This window comes from Monomorium pharaonis, chromosome 10 (genome assembly GCF_013373865.1).
Source record: "Monomorium pharaonis isolate MP-MQ-018 chromosome 10, ASM1337386v2, whole genome shotgun sequence".
NCBI lineage: Eukaryota > Metazoa > Arthropoda > Insecta > Hymenoptera > Formicidae > Monomorium > Monomorium pharaonis.
In genome coordinates this window covers 4934518-4959551 of record NC_050476.1, presented here as the reverse complement: position 1 = coordinate 4959551, position 25034 = coordinate 4934518, and the positions used below count along the sequence as shown (strand labels likewise).

General features: G+C 42.9%; 1 protein-coding gene across 13 annotated transcripts in view; it reads right to left on the bottom strand.

Annotated features, from left to right (window-relative positions):
* Nucleotides 1-25034, bottom strand: part of LOC105835207 — a 317882-nt gene that overhangs the window by 149012 nt on the left and 143836 nt on the right. The window contains exon 1 of one of the 13 annotated variants that reach the window (XM_012678267.3): nucleotides 7911-9367. The exons of the other annotated variants lie outside the window; for them this stretch is intronic. Within the exon in view, the coding sequence (XP_012533721.1) occupies nucleotides 7911-7920 (10 nt within the window). The 5' untranslated portion in view covers nucleotides 7921-9367. Of the gene's footprint in view, nucleotides 1-7910; nucleotides 9368-25034 lie in introns of those variants that run through there. 13 annotated transcript variants of the gene reach the window in all.

Below are 25034 nucleotides of genomic sequence, written 5' to 3'. Positions count from 1 at the left end.
AAATTGTATAAACTAATTTAAAAAGTGTCCTATAGTTACCCTGAAAATGGACCAAATTCTTACTTGAGAAATTCTAAATCGAGACTCTGAATGTCACTTTATCAGTGTAGAAATGGGCATTGGTAAAATTGAATTTCTTTCGTTGTAATAAACTTCGATTTTCACGTTTTCTAGAATACATCTCATAATGTTTACAAAATACTCGCAGCCATATTTTGATCAGTGTGTGGACGGTATTGTAATAATAATAATAGTGCATGAAATAATAAAATAACATTCGATTGAATAAATCAGCGTGCATTTACAAGCAGCAATATTTCGATGTTTGGTAAAGTTGGAGGAGAGATGTGGAATATATAATCCGAAATAAACTCACAACCAACGAAAGCAGAATTTACGTTACGCAGTTATCAACCCATGAAGGGTTGCGTTTAAACTTTCGGTCATTGATAGATCCGTCAAATCGAAACAACGCTAACTAGATACGCGCTGCATTTTATTTGCATGCATCGGTCTGTTAAACGTGAATGTTACACTACATCATGAATACAAATATAGCTGTCGAGAAGTGTATCCGATGTTACGACAATTATTTTACCGTGAGAAAGTAAACGCTGCAGTAAACTATTACACACGCGCTGCAAACATTATTGTTAATAACTCTGTGGCAACGAATTTTCTATACAGCTATATCGACGAGCTCGTTGAAAAATGCGTAAAGTAAAAATTCGCTTCTATTCGTGAATGTAAGTGCGCGATCGTCGCGACACGCGATTCCGTGAGGACAGAAGATAACGCGGTTGAAAAAACTTTTGTAAAGCATAAAGTTGTTTGCGCTACTTTATTCCGAAGCGGCAATTTCCATTACGTTGCATTGCTTTTACCGGCGTTTTAACTTACGTTACGCAAATGTTTCCCCTCTTCAGATTCAAGGGCGTTATTTGTGTAACGTTGAAAGCACGCCTCGCGAAGAATCTTTGAGAGGAACGTTAAAGGAGATGAGTCGCCGTGATCTCGAAACTTTTAATTCACGCGACATCTCTCGATTTCCGCGGTAATGCCTCCCTGAAAAGTAGCATTAATTTACGTTGGCGTGGTAAACACCACTGAACCAAATGCTAAAGTAAAAAGGATCGCCCGCGATCTGTACATAAAAGTTTCCTTTTCCAACTGGAATTCGATTTAAACTAAAATTGCCAGAGATAGATTAACAGTTGCGTGTCAAGTCCAATTTCAGGGGTTGCATCGGGAAAGCGAATCGTGAACCGGGATTAGTTAATCCTGAATATTTCCAAGGACTTCCGATCGCTCTCGGCAGTCGGAATCAACATCGAAGTAGGCGAAGCGTGCTCACAGGGGATTCGGGATTGCTTCCTGCGCCGTCAAGAGTACCGAGCCGTGCTCTCTGCACTGCGTTACTAGATCGATAGTCTCGGATTCCGCTCGTTAGGGAACGTCCTCGTGTCACTGGATGCACATGTAGCGACAGGACTGAATGGGTGAAAGGATGCAGATGGAGAGAGAGAGAAAGAGAGAGAATGTACGTGTGTTGCGTGAGAGAGATAACATGGTCGAAAGCAGGATAGGCCTTCGGGATCGGAGCCAACTATTACCATTATGTGCGGACCGAACCTGCATTATGCCCGCTGCCTACTGCGCATACCAGATATCCTTAAAACGAACTGTAGACGCGGCGGACGCCTCTTGGAACATTCTTCCGTCCTATGCCTATATTTGCTCGGCAAAATCGCGAGGGCGCAGTCAGTTTGAAACGCGAGTAGAATTCAAACTTTTGGTTACGGAGTTATGACGAAGCAAAATCAGCCCGTCCGATCCTTCAGCTTTTTGCATTTCCTTTTCTTATTCGCCAAAGAAACCTGCCACAACTTTCCTACGCGTCCAAATAAAGATGAATAATAAAAATAATAATGTTATTCATTTTGGACTATGATGATTAGTTTACGTTTGCGCTCGACAAAGTTTTAGGTGAAAACAAAGTGTACATATATATATGGACAGTAGTAACGATGTACGTATCCGAGCACGTGACTTTGATCGATGTGCGACTAAAGTCAGTATTGCGTGCCCGCAAGAACCATTCGTGACGATCCAGCAAAGACGTAAGTACACGGTACGTCGAACTCTAATCAGTTCAATCCTGCTGGACATGAGATCGCGATATATTAAATTTTACAATCAGTTTATTCTAGTGTATTCATAATAAAAAACTAAATTTCCACTGTAAAAAAGTTATCGTTCGCACACAGTGTAACAAAACGCATTTTCAAAATAGTGATATTTAACATTGAACTCTCTTACGCTGACATATCGAATCAGAAATTCTGACACAAGAAAATATTTTAAATTTTTGCGCTACTTTCAATCGATGGATCTTTCGATCGCGTGCCTTTCTGCGAAATGTGAATTTCATCAGCACTTTTATCATTTAATTACTTTTCCAGACTGCAAAGTTACGGTTTGGGGCGTGAACGAAGGCGAGCAATAAGTAAAATGCGGCTCGGCTTCCGATCGACCGAGGGCGACGTCTTCAAAGTTCGCGTCAATTGCCAGCCAATATCGCAATGGATTTCGTTTTTCTTCTCCCCGTCTTTCCCTATCCCTTACCGTCGCGCTCTACCTTCCGTCCCATCGGCCCATCGCGGCGGAACCCTTTCTGTCTCCAAGAGACTCGAAGGAATTCGATTTTAATAATTCACCGGCCTCGGCTCTTCGATGCCTTCACTCGAATCGACTCGGTGCACCACATTGAATCAATGAGAAAAAAATCCGACGGTATTCTCATGGAAACAGTTTCTTGGTTTCTCCAGCTATGGAAATTCAGCAAGCGCGACTTCTTTAATAATGCAAGTTTGTTCAGCGAACGTTTTGTTCGTGGCTATCCGTGGAATAACTCCAACGCAATGATCGCCAATTTAATTCGCCATACTTAGGTCTTTCGTACAAGTGACGCGATCGATTGAAATATAATCATTTTGAATGTGTGCTTTTCATAAACTTAAGTCCCAGGAAGCTTCTGCACACTTTTCAGAAATCAAAGTTTTTAGATCAATTTGATTTACTTAGAAATAAAAAGTTCTCTTTTTTCAAAAAGCTAACCAGAATTGGGGTGGCATGTCTAAAAGAAAAAAATATAGAAATTAAAAGTTAAAAGTAAATAAATAAGAAAGGTCCTCGCTTTTGAATAATTTCTGTTTTTTTTTCTCTGTTCTGTTTTTTTTTCCTCCAACTTTTATAAAAGTAGACAACGTGTAGCATGAACTTTAATCTCAAAATCTTTATAGAAATGCTTATAAAAGCAAAAACAATTTTTTTTTATTTCCTCTTTTCTCCTGCTTGAATTTATAATTTTTATTATAGATTATTCAAATAATAATTATATCAAATTACATTCTTTTTAAAAAATAGACAAAATTATTTATCAAATATTTTTTAATTATTGTTGAATATTCGTTAATAAAAAGATTAAGATACTTTTTTCATACTTTTTTCATCTTTACTTCTGAATTTGTATTTTTTTCCAGACATTCCTCACTTTTCTCATTGACAAAATTTTCGAAAAAAGCAACTCATTTTTTCTTATTATAAATACCAATTGTGGTCTAAAAATTTTAATCATAACCAAGATATAAGAATTAAAAACGAAAAAGCATGTAGGAACTTCCTATGATTTAATGAGTTAAATAATATTTTAAATACTCAATACGAGGATAGAACATATCTTTGCTAGTGTATTACTTAGCAAACTTAATCCGTCGAATTGAATCACTATAAATGCGAAAAGTGCTCGCTACGGAATGGTCGTTACACACGATAGTAAACGAACCAATCTCAGGAACGCGCCTTTCATCCTTAGAGAAGTTCTCTCTCGCTCTCTCTCACACATAGATTTCGCCGGGTATTAAAATTAATGGTCGCAATTAATTTCTTTCCATCCTATACCAGTTCCCAGAGACGCTTTTCGCCGTTCACGAAGATTAGCACAAAGTTTATTCCGCCCGGTAATCTTTCGCGAAACGCCAGTTATGCCTTTCAGTCCGAGATTTCCGGCTAAAAGAAAATTCCGTGTCCTGGGGATCGTTCAATTGAAACATTTATGCCGTAATGTTCGTTGCGTAAGCGACTATCCCACTTTACGGATACGCGAAGAGTAAGCACGGGAAACGAAAATGTCTGATAAAAATTCTTTTGACGACCGAAAGAAATTTCCAAGGAGCATTGAAAAATAACATGACAAAGGGCAAGCAAGCAGATCGAATACGGCGAACGGAGATAGGAGAGAAGAGCCACAAGAAAGAAGGGCAGAGTGTGGTTACACAGGCGTAAAACGGAAATGCAAGGCGCTTTCGGAAAAACGTGTCGACTACGTGGCATCGTAAATAAACACGGAAACAAAGTGAGCCCGAGGCGTTTCGCGCATCCACGGCCGCGCAGTTTCGACTGTCGGCCCGGTGGAAAAGCATTCGAGTGCAACAACAATTCCTTAGCTATGTGGCTTTTGCGCGTAGGAGCGTACTTATCAGAAGTCGGCTGCATAGCATCACGCTCTCGCTTCGTCGTTTTTCCAACATAAATTATTAAAAAAGCGACCCAAACACACGTAACCCGTATTACTTTTACGGTTATAGTCCACTGAGACCTTTTACGCTAAATGCGTTGTTTTTCAAACTGTTTCTTGGAGAGAGACAAAGACTGCAATTCGCTTCAAAATGGTATTATTATCGCAATTAAAAAAACTGTCAAAGTTATATGTACAAGATCTTGTTTGTAATTCCTGGCATACATATGAATTTATAATACTTTGATTTCAATTTATCTATACTATCTATAGGCTTAGAAGTCGTGGAGCAGTGTTAATACATTTCACTATGTTTACATGTATATGTATGTGGAATAAATAATATTGTTCGATTTTTATAAGCTGTAATTAAATTTTCTACATTTTCTACATTTTCTTAGTTTTTTTTTTAAGTATTCTCAAGATTTTAAGATTAAGAATACTCCTAAAAAATTTAATCTGATCTTTTCTAATACTTTCATATCATCTCAAATAGATTTTTCAAATTTTATCTGGTGCTTTTTGTTAACAATATTTGCTACAATGTTAATTTTATTGTTAGAAATTTTTATTTTTTATATTTTTATTCTGATATTTGTGTGTGTACAATATAATTTACACGAATTTTATAATTTTCATAGATACATCTTAATTCATTTTATTGTTAATATTAATTATCATATTAATATTAATAATAAAATGTAGTAAATGATTGCAGTGTGTTACTATCCGATTGATATTTATATTATTAATATAAATATCAATTAGATAGTAATACACTCTGCAATAATAGTTTTGACTATGTTTTTATGCTTTTTTTCTCTGTGTAGATGTTACAAATTAAACAAGTAATGCAAGGGATATTGCAAAGTAACATACAATGTATTATTCACATCAATGTATTATTTACATCACGTATCATCGTGTCTCAAAACTAAAAGAGAAATTCTTTTTGAAATTGCAGTATAGTAAAAGTCGAAATATTTCGAAATATTCTTTGCGCATTAAAATGATTTACTCTTTCCGGTGATGCATTTTTCAAAATGGCTTTTCTGCATAGCATATTTAAACGAGAAAATTGATGTATATCATTTGGAAACCAATATATATCCTATCCCTCACCATTCGTCACTTTGATAAGCTCATAAAACTGATAAATCGATTACATTTACAATCATTTAATTTTTTACAATTAGATGTAGTAGATTATTTCATACAAGCGTTTAATAAAATAAGAGCGTTAAAAATACTCGTTTATTTAATCTTAAATTTCGTTGTTAATAAAAGCATAATAATTGGCTGAAGCATAACAATTTGCAGAATGTATAAATGCAGTTGAAAGATGCGAAGCTCGCGCGGTGGCTAGATACATGATGATATGAGCGGAATTTTACAGAACAACATCATTCCCTCTGTCGTTTACTGCACGTCGGAATTCTTAATATCGCGCATGTAAATTATACGCAAACTTGTAATCGTGTTTTATACCCGTCGCGGATTGAAAGCCGCGGTCGTAACTCACGGCGAAAGCGTTTACATGCGCTGGTTTTTCATCGGCTGAGATTTAATATTCTGCTTCGTTAAAAACGAGCGCGATTCGTCTGCAACTTTTACGAGAGTTTGAGCTCGATTTCCACCTACGAGATGTAATTTTGTACAGGGATCTTCCCGCGATTTACGCGCAGGTGGAAGGAGATTGCGCGGAGCACGGAGTCTTGTTTACTGACGAGACGAACACCGTTAAATCTAACGAATATCTTGTCAAGCGACAGCGCAAACAGCCTTTCGTAAGGTTTTCCACGATTAGATCTTCTCGTAATGCGAGGATCCTTCGTACCTGTGCCTTCCGCACTTCACTTCTATCGGATTTGGTACCATCTTATCCGAGTTCAACATTTAACGTGAAAAATTCTTGCGCGAAGCTTCCGCATGGCTCGAAATGGATGTAATTTCAACGAGATTCTCCTGCTCCCATTTAAATTTTTGCCACGTTCGTCCCTCTTTGTCGACGTCCGCATAGAGAAAAAGAACGGAAAGCTGAATTCACTAACGGGGATAAACGATAAAGCCGCAGGACATCTCTTCTGTGTGTAAAGAAGAAGTGAAGTGAACAGTTTCGTCTACCTGCCCGTTATTACAATGAAAGCAGATGAAAGACATTACTACGCGGAAATGTGAGCGGACTTTTTTATGATATTTCGCAGAATTTTAACTAAATAATGTGATCGTAACGAGAAACATATTATTCCGCTCCATTTACTTTAATTAATATTTAGAGATTTATTTTCAATGTAATGAATTCTATATCTTAATGTTCGCATATTATATTCGTAATGTACAATTAACTATTATTATTATGTGAATACAATTACAATTTATTAATTACAATTAATAATTACATGATATAAATTATTTTATTTAATTCAAGAGTGATACTCACACATTTTTTGATGTTAATATTATTCTAGGTAAAAATTTACATACATAATTAAAAAAATTTTTCTACTTTATATAAGTTACAAAATGTTAAAATAACTGAATTAAAACTTTTACTGCAAAAAATCTTATTAAATATTATGTTATTAAAAATAAATTTTTATAAATAAAAATTTACTAAGCTTGAATTAGCAACTGAGTAAAAATTCATTCATAGTATATTTTAAGATTAATTTTAAAAACAATCAATATTTTATTTTATGTACTGTATATAAGATTGCCATATTAAAATTTTTTTAACTAGAAACTCTCTTACAGGCCAAAAACCCCGGATATATGGTATACGAGAATACGTTAATTACACATAATAAATATTATAAAAGCCGCTCAATAAGTAGTCGTGCCATTAGAAGAAGCACGGTAAACAAGATAAATAATTAAAATATTTAAAAGCCTGAACGCACATAATTTTTCCAGAGCAATTTTCAACACTTTCAAAATATGTGCTTTTTATTAATGAAAAGTTGATGGAGAGCAATTGGTTATACGTATATAGTGATAAACTTTGCAAATAATATAAAAATATAAATACTTCCACAATGGAAATATTATTGCTAATATTGATATCTATAATAACCAGTTAAATCGTGAAATGTAATTTACAAAAATTGTTTTGAATAAATAATAACAGTCGTTATATCATTTATTCAAACTAATTATATTTTCGAATCCATAGTCTGATAGCACTCAGCCTGTTACAAAATGAGCTTTTTTGAGCATGGAACTCTATGAACGAGGGCAATTTACTAATAACACAAATTGTGCAATATTAAGTTGATACAATATAAAAAAGGTAACATTTTGTAAAACAAAATTAATATAGAAGCAACTTGCTTACCAAGAAGCATTTTAAAAGCAGTAGCAGCATCACCTCTCGTATATGTGTCCCACACATGGTATATGTGTCGCAAATTGTTTGTTCTGCCATAAAACTTCTAATAAAGCCATGATTTGTCAATGAAGGTGGTAAATCCTCGTTAGTGCTGTCGTCAAGTACAACCTGGAGTACGACCGTTGTACGCGAACTACGTCACACGACGCGACGAAAAACTCACGCAATTTTGGCGCTAATTTCCACCGACGGGGAGGAAAGAGGAACGCGACCACTTTGCACGTCAACTCGGTTCGACATCCCCGGCGATGCCTTCCGCGGGGAAACTCGCTCTCGATCGACGGGAGGACGCGAGGAACGCGACGAGATCTCACCTCGCGGCACAAAAAAGACGAGACAATTAATGGCGGCGACGCGACACTTCGTTGCCGGACACTGGGCATCTCGCGACGACACTCCCGTCGACGGATCGCGACACTTATATGTCCCGATGGCGTTTGCGAGTGATCCACGGTGATCGCGAACTCGCAAATCGCCGAGAAACGCGTGATGCGGAAGGATAACTGTGTGTCGAACGGAGAGGACCGCGACACGACGCGAACGCGGGCGACGGTCAAGTACAGACTGAAGTACGTACAGACCGTTGTGCACTAATTACGTCACAACATGGCCGTCGACCTTGCACACGACGCGACGAAAATCTCACGCGATTTTCGCACCAATTTTCTACAGACGGGAGGGGAGAGGGGCGCGACCACTTTGCACGTCGAGTCGATTCGACATCCCCGGTGATGCTTTCCGCCGGGAAACGCGTTCTCGACCGACGAGAGGATGCGAGAAACGCGACAAAATTTAACCTCGCGGCACTAAAATGACGAGTCAATCAGGCGGCAACGCGACACTTTTCGTTACGTACGCTGGACACCGGCATCCCCGGCGACGTCTTCCGCGGGGAATTCGCTCTCGATCGACGAGGACGCGAGGAACGCGACGATATCTCACCTCGCGACACTAATAAGACGACTCTTAGCAAGTAGAAAAATGCACGATCGCGAAGCGTAAACGACGCGACCTTCCGCTTGCGTGTCGCCGATAGTACTGAGTCGCCCGGCGAACCGTGGGAGGGGGCAAGTAGCTGATTGGCCTTGAGAACAGGAAGAGAAAAATCGTGAAAAAGAAAAAACTCTAGCGCTTCGGCTCATGCCTGGCGTGTGCCAAATGTCACATGAAAACATGAGCTCTGCTCATGAGAAGAGATTAACCACACACATAGCAAGGCTCGATGTTTTGATTAAAAAATTTTTCGCAATATATCAGAATTATATATACAATATAATTTTCTAATAATTTGAAACTGTATTATTGGTTCGTCGGTATTAAAAAAAGCCAACTCTTGGTTTAAATATGAAATCGGTTCAAAATAATAAAAAATGAAACAGATTTAATTTGAATAATTTTAATTTTAAAAAATTAAAAAAAATTAAAAAGCACAATTAACAAAAGACAAATTATATTTCATAAAATTAAATTTGTTTTCATAAAAATTTGCTCATTAGATTCTGGAACGCTAATTTTCAGAAAAGAATTTTTTAAATAAAGAGTAAAATTAAGTTTAAAAAAATATATAAATTTGCAGGATAGCTACTTGACATAAAGGACATATAGTCACTTATCTCTTCATATTATTTAATTTCGTTAGTATACATTGATGTACAATGTGGAATTCACGAATGTTTTATCAAAAACGAGACTAAAAAATAAATTTTATTTGTTTATTTATTTATTTATTATTGTATACGTTCATATATTTAAAAAACTGGCTGAATCTAATAATTCTTTTCGTATATTAATTTATATAACATTTAATCCTGAAAGAATAAAAAAGAAAAAGAAGAAAAAAATTAATTCGACATTTTTACTGTAAAATATTAATTATTTCCTTCTCTGTCAAATTCTGTAAATATCAGTTAATTTACTTAATTAATGTTTACTTAAATTACTTATTTATTTTATAAACATATTTATTTTTTAATATTTATTTCAAACGTTTTATTTTTTTATTTAAAATTTATTTACTTTTTTAATATAATATTTTATATAAATGCATAAAATGTTTTTTTTTTTTATATAACTCCATAAAATGTTTACAATTTTTATTTCTGTGATTTTACGAAAGATTATTATTATCTTTAACAATTCTCACAATCAAATCTGCACACAAATATATCTGGATTTCTTATCGATTTAAATTATGATTCAAATTATTCACTCTTAAATTGACTGTAAATTCCATGAGAAAAATTAGCTACAAATTTGAAATTAAAAATTAAACCAATATTTTGTTGTAAATCTATTAAGTATTTTAATTTTATTATATTTAATGGTTATTCAACTGCTCAATAAGTGCTCGTGCCATTAGAAAAAGCACGATACAGAAAATGAATAATTAAAATATTTAAAACCTCGAATGCACATAATTTTCCCGGACAAATTTTCAACACAAAAATCTCCCCGGACGATTCCAATCCCCTCTAAATCCCCTAAAAAAGGACACAATGTCCGAGGAAAAGAGAACGGATGGCAACCCTAACTGTATAAGTAATATACAGTAACACTTTCATTATTATTGCTTGAGTAATAATAATTTCAAACGAGTAAGTCACGTTGACGGACAATCTTATAATTTATGAAATTTTCTAACAGCCATGATATTGCATGCGCTGTCAATCCATCTGAAGAAATATGCAATTCATCGTGACTCGTGCAATTTAACAAGACCGCAAATCTCGCACACCCTCGTGATCTTATTAAATTGCACGAATCACGATGACGCGTACGCAACTGTTTCATTTCATTACGACACGTGCTCGCGGAATAACGGCCCGCGACATTACTATCGATATTCCCCTCCCCATCGCTGATCGTCTCAGAAATTCCCCGGGTGACGAAGCAGCAGCCCGGATCTTCAGAGAGGATCTCAACCCCTGAAATGATACGTGGCAGACGGCGCGTGCTGATGCGCTCCTTAATAATCCTACTATCACTCCTTATTATCTCAGCCACGGGGGCAGAAACAGAACCTATTACGTCTTCGCGCAGCAACTAGGCCAACAAGCTTACACCCTTTCCCCGACGACCCTCTTTCAACTCCTCCCCCAGCACACCTCTATCGCAGTATCACGTTTGTTCAGCAACGTGCATGGGGGTGCAACAGGAGGCGGTTTATGCATAAACGATGCAAGAAACGACGCCTTTACAGGAATGCAGAAGCGTCAAAAACAATGTCTTTTACAGCTACTTTTTTTATTTAATTCTTTTATTAGATTTCAAGCGATCACGTAAGCGCTTTTTATTAAAATTATAATTAAATTGTTTTATAAAATAATAACTGACAAAAACAAAAAGCTTGTTGTTAAGTTAATGATACTTTGAAAGTCTTTGAAACAACTGAGCTAAGTGTAGAATATGTGTAGAATCATTTCTATGAACATTTGCATTTTTCATTAATAATTTGACATTCGTATTGCAGCGAGGTCAATACTTTACGCCTCAATTTCCAATTTTTCGCACAATTCTTCGTATTTATTAATATCGAAATCTAGCGTCAAGCGTCAAATAAAGAGGTTTCTTAAGAAACAGACAAGATCATTCTGTTCGCGATTGCTTCGATAAAAGCATCTCTAAAAATCATCCCCGTTTCGGCAACTGCGATCTTTCTACTGCTATGTTTAATTATACGTTTGTGCTTTAGAAAAGTGAAATACATTCCTCAAATATATAATAGAACTTTCTAACTCCAACACTACCTAATATACCGCCATTACTGCCTCGCTTGTTCTCTCTGCTCCTTTGATCCTATCCTGTTCTCTTGTTCCTTAGTATTCCTTCGCTTTAGATAGTAACGTAGACATGACAAATAGCTAATTATAATAGTACACACTAATTAATCCCTCAAACGGATCACCCTATGTATATATGAATAACTATTCAAAGCAAAGCGGTATATATCAGCTAGTAAGTACAATTTTAATTATTTTTAGCTTCGTAAATATTATTGATTTATTTGTGAATTTTCAACATTTTTAAAAATTGAACTCGACTTGAATAATTTAGTTCGATTGAAGAAAGTATTATTTAAAGCGAGCAACCACGCAAATAGCTAATGCAGTGCACTTATTTATAATATACGCTAATGAAAATTCAATTAGCCACTATTCATCCAATCCGTCAGAGAGGAACTTGTTCTCGCCCGTGCATCTCCACTCTTAACCGCATCCATGCATGGGATACACTACACGTTCGCCACAAAATGCCGAAATTCGAACGGGAGTTGAGTATGCAGGCTGCAGTTAATGTTAACCGTCGATCCCAGCCCGAGATGCGTTGGGTGTGAATACTTCGACCGGTTGGCTCATACGAAATTCCAGTTTATCGCCCCAAGCTCCGAAAACGGCTCTATTTTGGACAAGTTCTTCGGCACTGGTCTTCAGCATTGCGGTGGATTCGCGTATATCCGTATTGTTGTCCCGCGTCGGACACTTGCGCCTCGTGCATTGTGCGAGAGTATCCGACCGACTAAGTGCACGTTACGACGCTACGAGAGAAGCTGCTTTAACTGTTGTGCGATTCCTGAGAGAGATCGTTATCGCCATTGTGCATACGAATCTTGATGGATCTACGCGTCTCGTCAGGCGATAGTCCGTACAGGGCGGGACAATCCGTCGCGAATATACGTCACGGATTAGAATGCATCAAGATCCGAAAATTAACAGCACTGGTCTAACGAGTTTCGGGATGCTGAGCTGACGCGCGTATCGGATGTCCGCAAGTGAGATTAATCGTCTCGTAATTTTGCAAGACAAATTACTATTGAATTGTCGAAGATTCTCAACTATATCTCCCAACTATATCTCTTCTCACTCAAATGTATCTCATTTACAATTATTAATTAATATTTATATAAAGATTTTTTTGTCGATGTAGGTCTCTCGCATAAAGGAAATATTTTTATTACATATTCCTGTGAGAAAAAAAATATATAACCTTTTTCCCAGCTGTGTCTAGCTCAAAAAGATAATAATTCCGCATGGAATCAAATATTACAGTGTAGGAGCTCGGCAAGAAAAGGTCTTACATTCTTATGAATTAACCACCAAAGGACTGGTTTTAGGGGATCACAAGTGCGTGTTTTGTTGGAGGGTTTTGGTGAAAGTACAAGTAGCAGACCATTTTTCGCTACCCCCGTGCTTCAGAAGTTTACGGTTCTCTCAGAAAGGTCTAACACTTTCATTAACACATTTAATTAATTGAGCTGTGGGTGAACAAAAACGCGTAAGAAAAAACGATCTTTCACCATACGTGATGGAAAAAAGTCTAATGTACTCTACTTTCTCTCAAAACTCGTATAATTCATTCCGCCGTATCATATTTCATGTCATCTTAGAATTCACCGCTCATTTACTCGCTGCAATATATATTGACATATATAATAGATTTTTTTAATTGTTTGATTTTAATAAATTGTATGACAAATATAAACTTCTTGACACCAGTGTAATATAAAATAAAAAACTTATTAATAAAAATAATGTCTTATCTAAAAAAAGGCATGTAAAGTCGATTGCTCGCATTTCTCGAAGATCATTGTTGTCGCTTTTCCGCGATGCCAATTGGTTCTCTCGCTGCGCTTACTTCGTGTTGCAAGAGTAGCTGTCATTGCAATTGAATTTTGACAGCTGTCAAATTTGTATAAATATTATCTATACATTTATTGTTGTAATTTATTTTTAAAAGGTAAAAAATAAAAAGTTAAGTAGCGCGCGCGAAGCACGTCTGTGGTGTCTAGTGGTATATAAACTTGAAATATTTTTTATATTCTTTGATAATAATGGTATAAATATTTATTTTAAATATTTTTATAAATGTTTATCATAATTTTTTTAATACCTGACAAACTCAGACATAAAAATATGTACAAATAATTTAGCTTCCGAAACGGATCAATCTCCAATTTAGTTCAAATTTTGGAAATTTCATTTAGTGAAAAAAAACATGCAAGGATTTTTGGCGACTCAAAAAAAATTTTTTTAAATGTCGGTAAGTAGGAAATCCATAATTTGTAGACAAAAATTTAAATGTGTGTGTGTGTGTGTGTGTGTGTTTGTGTGTGACCACAGCGAAGCAATGTCTTTGTTTACTTTTTTTATGGGTGTATTTGTAAAATGAGTAAGTGTTAATTCCGTTACCAGACATTGTATTGAAAACCTGCAAACACATGTGAACTTTACTTCGTTTGCAGTGTGCACATGGGTTAGCGACTTGGATGGGGTGCGTGCGTGAGTGAGTGAATGAGTAAATGAGTGAGTGAGTGAGCGAAGAGTGAGCCGGGAGTGAGCCAGGAGTGAACCAGGAGTGAGCGAGTGAGTGAGCGAAGAGTGAGCCGGGAGTAAGCGAGGAGTGAGCCGGGAGTGAGCCGGGAGTGAGCCGGGAGTGAGTCGGGAGTGAGCGAGGAGTGAGCCGGGAGTGAACCGGGAGTAAGCCGGGAGTGAGCCGGGAGTGAGCCGGGAGTGAGCCGGGAGTGAGCCGAGAGTGAGCCGAGAGTGAGCTGGGAGTGAGCCGGGAGTGAGCGAGGAGTGAGCGAGGAGTGAGCGAGGAGTAAGCGAGGAGTGAGCGCGTAAGCAAACTGGCGAGTGAGCGAAGATTGAGCGAGAAGTGAGCGAGTGAGCGAGGAGTGAGCGAGGAGTGAGCCGGGAGTGAGCCGGGAGTGAGCCGGGAGTGAGTCGGGAGTGAGAGAGGAGTGAGCCGGGAGTGAGTCGGGAGTGAGCCGGGAGTGAGCCGGGAGTGAGCCGGGAGTGAGCCGGGAGTGAGCCGGGAGTGAGCCAGGAGTGAACCAGGAGTGAGCGAGTGAGTGAGCGAAGAGTGAGCCGGGAGTAAGCGAGGAGTGAGCCGGGAGTGAGCCGGGAGTGAGCCGGGAGTGAGTCGGGAGTGAGCGAGGAGTGAGCCGGGAGTGAACCGGGAGTAAGCCGGGAGTGAGCCGGGAGTGAGCCGGGAGTGAGCCGGGAGTGAGCCGAGAGTGAGCCGAGAGTGAGCTGGGAGTGAGCCGGGAGTGAGCGAGGAGTGAGCGAGGAGTGAGCGAGGAGTAAGCGAGGAGTGAGCGCGTAAGCAAACTGGCGAGTGAGCGAAGATTGAGCGAGAAGTGAGCGAGTGAGCGAGGAGTGAGCGAGGAGTGAGCCGGGAGTGAGCCGGGAGTGAGCCGGGAGTGAGTCGGGAGTGAGAGAGGAGTGAGCCGGGAGTGAGTCGGGAGTGAGCCGGGAGTGAGCCGGGAGTGAGCCGGGAGTGAGCCGGGAGTGAGCCGGGAGTGAGCCAGGAGTGAACCAGGAGTGAGCGAGTGAGTGAGCGAAGAGTGAGCCGGGAGTAAGCGAGGAGTGAGCCGGGAGTGAGCCGGGAGTGAGCCGGGAGTGAGTCGGGAGTGAGCGAGGAGTGAGCCGGGAGTGAACCGGGAGTAAGCCGGGAGTGAGCCGGGAGTGAGTCGGGAGTGAGCGAGGAGTGAGCCGGGAGTGAACCGGGAGTAAGCCGGGAGTGAGCCGGGAGTGAGCCGGAAGTGAGCCGGGAGTGAGCCGGGAGTGAGCCGGGAGTGAACCAGGAGTGAGCAAGTGAGTGAGCGAAGAGTGAGCCGGGAGTAAGCGAGGAGTGAGCCGAGAGTAAGCGAGGAGTGAGCCGGGAGTGAGCCGGGAGTGAGCCGGGAGTGAGCCAGGAGTGAACCAGGAGTGAGCGAGTGAGTGAGCGAAGAGTGAGCCGGGAGTAAGCGAGGAGTGAGCCGGGAGTGAGCCGGGAGTGAGCCGGGAGTGAGTCGGGAGTGAGCGAGGAGTGAGCCGGGAGTGAACCGGGAGTAAGCGGGGAGTGAGCCGGGAGTGAGCCGGGAGTGAGCCGGGAGTGAGTCGGGAGTGAGCGAGGAGTGAGCCGGGAGTGAACCGGGAGTAAGCCGGGAGTGAGCCGGGAGTGAGCCGGGAGTGAGCCGGGAGTGAGCCGAGAGTGAGCCGAGAGTGAGCTGGGAGTGAGCCGGGAGTGAGCGAGGAGTGAGCGAGGAGTGAGCGAGGAGTAAGCGAGGAGTGAGCGCGTAAGCAAACTGGCGAGTGAGCGAAGATTGAGCGAGAAGTGAGCGAGTGAGCGAGGAGTGAGCGAGGAGTGAGCCGGGAGTGAGCCGGGAGTGAGCCGGGAGTGAGCCGGGAGTGAGTCGGGAGTGAGAGAGGAGTGAGCCGGGAGTGAGTCGGGAGTGAGCCGGGAGTGAGCCGGGAGTGAGCCGGGAGTGAGCCGAGAGTGAGCCGGGAGTGAGCCGGGAGTGAGCGAGGAGTGAGCGAGGAGTGAGCGAGGAGTAAGCGAGGAGTGAGCGCGTAAGCGAACTGGCGAGTGAGCGAAGAGTGAGCGAGGAGTGAGCGAGTGAGCGAGGAGTGAGCGAGGAGTGAGCCGGGAGTGAGCCGGGAGTGAGCCGGGAGTGAGCCGGGAGTGAGTCGGGAGTGAGAGAGGAGTGAGCCGGGAGTGAGTCGGGAGTGAGCGAGGAGTGAGCCGGGAGTGAGCCGGGAGTGAGCCGGGAGTGAGCCAGGAGTGAACCAGAAGTGAGCGAGTGAGTGAGCGAAGAGTGAGCCGGGAGTAAGCGAGGAGTGAGCCGGGAGTGAGCCGGGAGTGAGCCGGGAGTGAGTCGGGAGTGAGCGAGGAGTGAGCCGGGAGTGAACCGGGAGTAAGCCGGGAGTGAGCCGGGAGTGAGCCGGGAGTGAGCCGGGAGTGAGCCGAGAGTGAGCCGAGAGTGAGCTGGGAGTGAGCCGGGAGTGAGCGAGGAGTGAGCGAGGAGTGAGCGAGGAGTAAGCGAGGAGTGAGCGCGTAAGCAAACTGGCGAGTGAGCGAAGATTGAGCGAGAAGTGAGCGAGTGAGCGAGGAGTGAGCGAGGAGTGAGCCGGGAGTGAGCCGGGAGTGAGCCGGGAGTGAGTCGGGAGTGAGAGAGGAGTGAGCCGGGAGTGAGTCGGGAGTGAGCCGGGAGTGAGCCGGGAGTGAGCCGGGAGTGAGCCGGGAGTGAGCCGGGAGTGAGCCAGGAGTGAACCAGGAGTGAGCGAGTGAGTGAGCGAAGAGTGAGCCGGGAGTAAGCGAGGAGTGAGCCGGGAGTGAGCCGGGAGTGAGCCGGGAGTGAGTCGGGAGTGAGCGAGGAGTGAGCCGGGAGTGAACCGGGAGTAAGCCGGGAGTGAGCCGGGAGTGAGTCGGGAGTGAGCGAGGAGTGAGCCGGGAGTGAACCGGGAGTAAGCCGGGAGTGAGCCGGGAGTGAGCCGGAAGTGAGCCGGGAGTGAGCCGGGAGTGAGCCGGGAGTGAACCAGGAGTGAGCAAGTGAGTGAGCGAAGAGTGAGCCGGGAGTAAGCGAGGAGTGAGCCGAGAGTAAGCGAGGAGTGAGCCGGGAGTGAGCCGGGAGTGAGCCGGGAGTGAGCCGGGAGTGAGCCAGGAGTGAACCAGGAGTGAGCGAGTGAGTGAGCGAAGAGTGAGCCGGGAGTAAGCGAGGAGTGAGCCGGGAGTGAGCCGGGAGTGAGCCGGGAGTGAGTCGGGAGTGAGCGAGGAGTGAGCCGGGAGTGAACCGGGAGTAAGCCGGGAGTGAGCCGGGAGTGAGCCGGGAGTGAGCCGGGAGTGAGTCGGGAGTGAGCGAGGAGTGAGCCGGGAGTGAACCGGGAGTAAGCCGGGAGTGAGCCGGGAGTGAGCCGGGAGTGAGCCGGGAGTGAGCCGAGAGTGAGCCGAGAGTGAGCTGGGAGTGAGCCGGGAGTGAGCGAGGAGTGAGCGAGGAGTGAGCGAGGAGTAAGCGAGGAGTGAGCGCGTAAGCAAACTGGCGAGTGAGCGAAGATTGAGCGAGAAGTGAGCGAGTGAGCGAGGAGTGAGCGAGGAGTGAGCCGGGAGTGAGCCGGGAGTGAGCCGGGAGTGAGCCGGGAGTGAGTCGGGAGTGAGAGAGGAGTGAGCCGGGAGTGAGTCGGGAGTGAGCCGGGAGTGAGCCGGGAGTGAGCCGGGAGTGAGCCAGGAGTGAACCAGGAGTGAGCGAGTGAGTGAGCGAAGAGTGAGCCGGGAGTAAGCGAGGAGTGAGCCGGGAGTGAGCCGGGAGTGAGTCGGGAGTGAGCGAGGAGTGAGCCGGGAGTGAACCGGGAGTAAGCCGGGAGTGAGCCGGGAGTGAGTCGGGAGTGAGCGAGGAGTGAGCCGGGAGTGAACCGGGAGTAAGCCGGGAGTGAGCCGGGAGTGAGCCGGAAGTGAGCCGGGAGTGAGCCGGGAGTGAGCCGGGAGTGAACCAGGAGTGAGCAAGTGAGTGAGCAAAGAGTGAGCCGGGAGTAAGCGAGGAGTGAGCCGGGAGTAAGCGAGGAGTGAGCCGGGAGTGAGCCGGGAGTGAGCCGGGAGTGAGCCAGGAGTGAACCAGGAGTGAGCGAGTGAGTGAGCGAAGAGTGAGCCGGGAGTAAGCGAGGAGTGAGCCGGGAGTGAGCCGGGAGTGAGTCGGGAGTGAGCGAGGAGTGAGCCGGGAGTGAACCGGGAGTAAGCCGGGAGTGAGCCGGGAGTGAGCCGGGAGTGAGCCGGGAGTGAGCCGAGAGTGAGCCGAGAGTGAGCCGGGAGTGAGCCGGGAGTGAGCGAGGAGTGAGCGAGGAGTAAGCGAGGAGTGAGCGCGTAAGCGAACTGGCGAGTGAGCGAAGAGTGAGCGAGGAGTGAGCGAGTGAGCGAGGAGTAAGCGAGGAGTGAGCCGGGAGTGAGCCGGGAGTGAGCCGGGAGTGAGTCGGGAGTGAGAGAGGAGTGAGCCGGGAGTGAGTCGGGAGTGAGCGAGGAGTGAGCCGGGAGTGAGCCGGGAGTGAGCCGGGAGTGAGCCAGGAGTGAACCAGGAGTGAGCGAGTGAGTGAGCGAAGAGTGAGCCGGGAGTAAGCGAGGAGTGAGCCGGGAGTGAGCCGGGAGTGAGCCGGGAGTGAGCCGGGAGTGAGCGAGGAGTGAGCCGGGAGTGAGCCGGGAGTGAGCCGGGAGTGAGCCGGGAGTGAGCCGAGAGTGAGCCGAGAGTGAGCCGGGAGTGAGCCGGGAGTGAGCCGGGAGTGAGCCGGGAGTGAGCCGGGAGTGAGCCGAGAGTGAGCCGGGAGTGAGCCGGGAGTGAGCGAGGAGTGAGCGAGGAGTGAGCGAGGAGTAAGCGAGGAGTGAGCGCGTAAGCGAACTGGCGAGTGAGCGAAGAGTGAGCGAGGAGTGAGCGAGTGAGCGAGGAGTGAGCGAGGAGTGAGCCGGGAGTGAGCCGGGAGTGAGCCGGGAGTGAGCCGGGAGTGAGTCGGGAGTGAGAGAGGAGTGAGCCGGGAGTGAGTCGGGAGTGAGCGAGGAGTGAGCCGGGAGTGAGCCGGGAGTGAGCCGGGAGTGAGCCAGGAGTGAACCAGAAGTGAGCGAGTGAGTGAGCGAAGAGTGAGCCGGGAGTAAGCGAGGAGTGAGCCGGGAGTGAGCCGGGAGTGAGCCGGGAGTGAGTCGGGAGTGAGCGAGGAGTGAGCCGGGAGTGAACCGGGAGTAAGCCGGGAGTGAGCCGGGAGTGAGCCGGGAGTGAGCCGGGAGTGAGCCGGGAGTGAGCCGAGAGTGAGCCGAGAGTGAGCCGGGAGTGAGCCGGGAGTGAGCGAGGAGTGAGCGAGGAGTGAGCGAGGAGTGAGCGCGTAAGCGAACTGGCGAGTGAGCGAAGAGTGAGCGAGGAGTGAGCGAGTGAGCGAGGAGTGAGCGAGGAGTGAGCCAGTGAGTGACTGAGTGTGTGAGTGAGTGAGTGAAAAAGGGTGCAAGGAAGGGAGCAAACGAGCGAACGTAACTAGATAAATATGTAGCTAGGTAGCTAGGTAGCTAGATAGCAGTAAGTATGCAAGTAGGTATGTATGTTGGTATGTATGTATGTAGGTAGGTATGTAGGTATGTATGTATGTATAATTAAACTTTAAATTTTTTTATTTAAAATTGCAGAAGACGTTTGATTAATGTAAATGAAAGATAGAGAAAATCAAATTGCAATTATTATTATTTTTAAAGTAAAAAGTCAAATAGCGCGCGCTGCGCGCGCGCTTGTAATGTTCTAGTATTAATAAATTCTAGAATTTTAATCAGTAGATATATGTCAAGTTTCAAGTTCGCTTATGTTAATTAATTGTTTACAGCAGGCAAGTTTTAAATTGCGAGCTATATTATAAAAATATTTTCACCGATCGTGTCTAAGAATTCGAAATCGCAGCTTTTATTCAAAGTAAAAGGATTATGATAAGAGAAAGAGTGGTTTCGATAGGCTGACTAGAGTAAAGGGACTCATCCCATTTGGCGGTGGAGGTTAAAGTGAAGTTTAGCGGGGTGGAAGTTTTAATCTTCCCTAGAGATGATCGCCGAACCGCTCAGACGCGCCGAGCGGTTAACTTCTTTCTTCAAGCTTTTTCTCTATCTCTATCTCGTTGCTTAAGATGGAAAGACGAGTCATTTTCTAGGCCCGCTTCAGGCCTTCGCTTCTCTCGTAATCTGTTTCTTTATCCGTCTTTAAACTCTACCGATATTAAACCCTTGATAGACCATGTACTATGTTGTCCTGCTCGTCTACAAAACGAGATTAATATAGCTTCCTTGTGATTTCTTACATTAAAAAAACAGGAAGACAGAGAGAGAGAGAGAGAGAGAGAGAGAGAGAGAGAGAGAGAGAGAGAGAGAGAGAGAGAGAAAATCATAAAAAAAGATTTTTACGATTCTTGTTAAATTTGATTCTTGTTAACTGGTTTTTTATTCCCGACTGATACATTTGCTTTAAAATTAATTTCGGCGTCTTGACAATAAGTATTTTTAATTGTAATAACATTAATAAAATATGGATTAAAATATGCTATAATTATTGCCGCTATCATAAAGAGTGTAAAATTGCAATATAAAACTTGGTATCAACCTACAGTGTGCTGATGTATATGCATGTATTTAGTTTGCATATTACAGAATAGATGCATTAATGATAAACGTACCTGCCTTTGTGTTTGATAATGCATGTTTCATAATAAAATGCGCATAAATGAGAGAACACTATCTGCTTTAAATTAAAATAGGTATTCCAGGAAAATGCGCAAGCGTTCCCTGCTTTTATATATCCGATAATTTAAGAAGCGCTAAATGTATTGAAATTAACAGTTGGAAGTAATACGGCTGATAAGTGCGCTGATTTTATTCGATCCGACACGATTATTAATCGTGTCAACTGCATCGTTGAATTAGATTAAAGTGTAGCGGCAAATTCATCGAGGGCAAAAGTTCACGCGGTTTAAAATAGAAATCAGGTTCATGTAGTAGAAAGGAATACGCTATTCTTAATCAGGATTTATATGTATATTGGAAGAAAAATTGTTATTGAGAGAGAGCGAGAAAGAGAGAAATTCATTTCAAATACATTTAACATTTCTATATTTGTATGACGTAAAAGATCTATTTAAAAATAGATTTAAATAATCAATACTACACTATTTTATTTTAGTTAGAAAAATGAGAATTTAATAGAGTTCAAAATAATATTTTAAACAAATTGTCCCACATACATACTTTCAGAAAATATATCTCAATATATCTATTTTTCATATAATAAATATTTTTATTAAAATGTTTTTAAAACAAAAATGTTTTTAAAACAAAAATGTTTTCAAAGCACACTCGTTAATAATATTTCATTAATTTTTTTTTAAATACAGTTAGCTATTACATATTTAAGTAAATATATAATAATAGAAATTAAAATGATAATTGTAAAAGATTGTAATTGCAGTTGGTGCAAAAGTTAAATGCGTTTAGTAATAAGAAATAAAGTCAATAATTATTTTATATTTCATGCGCGTATAAAACCTGAACAAAAAGAATAAAAAATACTTCGTTAAATTATGCGGTCAATTACAGTTATTGTTATATTACATGAAAGAAAAAGTGCGAAGAAAATAATCTTGAGTCGGTTAACAAGATTAGTGAAGTTTTTTATTCGGAAAATCCGTCGCTCAGAAAGTTTATCGCATTCTCTTTGTGACATAACCGACATCAAAGTTCCAGGATCGTTTAAGATTTTACTTCCTGTATTCTTGATAAGGAAGAGGATTAAGAGCTAAGTGTACTCTTTTGTGAGGGGATAAAAAGGTGAGACGAGAGCAACAGCTACGAATGAGCCACGGAGAGCCAACTCAAACGACCTAGCATGTATGAACCTTCGCCGAGAAGGGACGAGAATATGATTTCCACGCTTCCAGTATTTCCCATTTCCACTGATGTATCCGGTGACTTCATCGAATCTCTCTCTCTCTCTCTCTCTCTCTCTCTCTCTCTCTCTCTCTCTCTCTCTCTCTCTCTCTCTCGTCTCTTCGTCGTCGAAACATACGTAAGTGCCGATCTCCTGACGGAAACGGAGTCAATTCTGGATGCATTACCTACGCTCAATATATATTCTCATTCCCTTTTTCTTATCCCCCTTTCTTATCGGGAATATGATTATTCTAAAATAGTAACGAGAAACTACACATCTGTATCACTAGTATTAAGGTAGCAAGTTTATACAAGTCTATACAATAAGTAACGTAACATTCAAAAGCTTAATGCGACGGTATTGCTTATGTGTTGTCATCTTGATTCCAATTTGAATCGATTTTTCGACGATAGCGCGGATTCGTATTTAAGGTAATCAGTATGCGCCGGCGATCTTAGAGCGAAATCATGAGACCGCCGGCATAAATTAGTCTCGCCAAATCTCGGCGTTTCCGGACGCCCGATAATTGGCTTAGCTCGGGACTGCCGGCTAGACAATAGGGAGATTCCCTCTGCCGCGGAACTTCTACGTTCTCGCAACCTCATTCGCATTCATTGGTTTCCAATTAATTCCTACAAAGCGGCGAAGTTATTAAGCCGCTAATTGCAAGTCTACGCCGTCGGCTGGCTGCGAATGGTGTTCACGTGTGTGTGTATATGTGTGTTTGCGTTACTCGGTTCGCATCTTCGTGTGCAGTTGAAAAAGTAGGTATTCTCGTTATTAATAAAGACGCGCCCGCTGGCAACGGGCGCGTTGTCGCAGCTGCGCCGTGAATTATTGGACCATATCTGATGAAAACTTTCCGGGTTGACTTGATTTTGCGCGAAAGAGAAGCGTAAAACGCATCTATCTTGTCTGCCTTAGTAGGAGAAGAGTGATATTATATTTACACATGTGTACATATGGATCTAAAAAAACAATTCTTCAAAATAAGTTATATTTTTATAAAAGTAATAAGAGATACTTTTGGCGTTGTAGTACGATTCCAAAGCATTCAATATTGTGCGATACCGCACGCTCTAGTGCTTCCGCGCGAATTACATTGTCTCGCGTATAAGATTATCGGACTTGTTTCTGTCCATGCGCGAACAAGATAGAGAACTTCCGGTTACGTTTCCGTTCCGTCGGATTTCGCCTACCGTTTCATCTCATCTTGAAGGATTAACGGACATTATACATTGATCCTCCAAGTTGATCGAATATCTCCGCCCGCAGAAGGTTCCCGTATGCCGAGGATGATGTTTCCATATTGACCAGCTGAAATTGCTCACTGTCTGTTTGATCAGATGTTACGTGCATAATAGCCATTTTGGCTTTGAACCGATCCATGCACAAAGGTATTTTGTGCATACACGAAGATCTCGGATATCGATTTCGAATGCAAGTGCATCAAATCGAAGCAATGCATAAAATTGGAGGGAGGCTCTTTTGATAATATAAGACATATATATTACAAAATATGCTAACATTTGACCGACCGTCCATATCTTCGATACTTCTCGCGTCAAGCGGAAGTCGCGGGGAGAGAGAGAGAGAGAGTCGGAGAAAAAAGTGGCACCGACCGATACTCGAGAAGCTTATAAAGCTCGCAACGTGGGCGGTTGGCTTTCACGATCCGAGTCGTTCTATGGGCCGAGATTAGCGGCGCGCGCACGATCGTTACATACGCCGCGTGTGCATGTGTGGGCGCGCGGCAGCAAGATCTCGTTTCGCTCCTCGAGGGTTTCAAAGCTCCGGCAAAACATACAAAGCCCCGGCCTGGGGTATTTTTCGTCGCCAGGCGCGCTACACAGGGAGCGGATGAGATATAGAGGAAGCCTCGTGGCAAAATTCCATTTCGAAAAGTCTGCCAAGACGTTCCGCGCGGTGAGTACCGCCGCGCAAGTTCCGCCGCGAGACCCTCGAGAGCTAGTCTCGACGATTCGCAGCGATCGAAGGAAATGGCATTCGAAACCGTCTTATTTCGCGGGGCGCCGCGCCGCCCTATTCCGCCGTACATATCGGTCCGATATATTGCCGGCAATAGCGGTAAAACCTACATTCTATCGTATCCGGCACGAGGGTTTTAAAATCGACGTGCGTGGCAACGCGTCTCCCAAGTAAACTGCGTGTAAACAAATGCAGGACATTGTGTATGCGGCTTACACTACACTCTTTGAACGCGAAAAAGATTTTCATTACTTTACAACGGTAGGTTATTCATGGACCTGCGCGAGAGTAAATGATACGGTAACATTGTAGAAATCCCGAACAGAAATGTTATTTCATTCCGGCATCCGTCGCGCTTTTATTTATTACGGAATCAATTAATTATGCCGGAACATGTTAGTAAAACGTACCTACACATCGCAGTTTGACGTATTGCATAAAGTATACCGCAATAAAGCGAGAATCAAGATTACAGTAATTACAGCAACGTTCATTCGAGCAGTAGTTTATTCCGCTTGAGATTCGTTTTTTAATCAACCCGTCTTGCTTTCTTTATGTTGCAAATACGACGAAATAATGAAATATCGATAATCCCGTCATGCTATTATTACATTAAATGTAATGCGATAAATAACATTTAATCAAATCGAACGTTCCCAGTTTGCGTATTATCTATTTGGCCAAGCTAAGCGAAATATAATCAAACGTACGGTGAACGACCTTTTGTAAAAATAACACGTGATGGATTAAAATATCCTCTACTCGGATGAATATTGCAATTTGGTTGATTCTGACAGGAATATTTCTGGTATTGGAATATTGGACTTTTTCTATTCGATGGTACTTCATTCATTACACATAACGAACGTATTGATATATAAAATACGACATTTCGC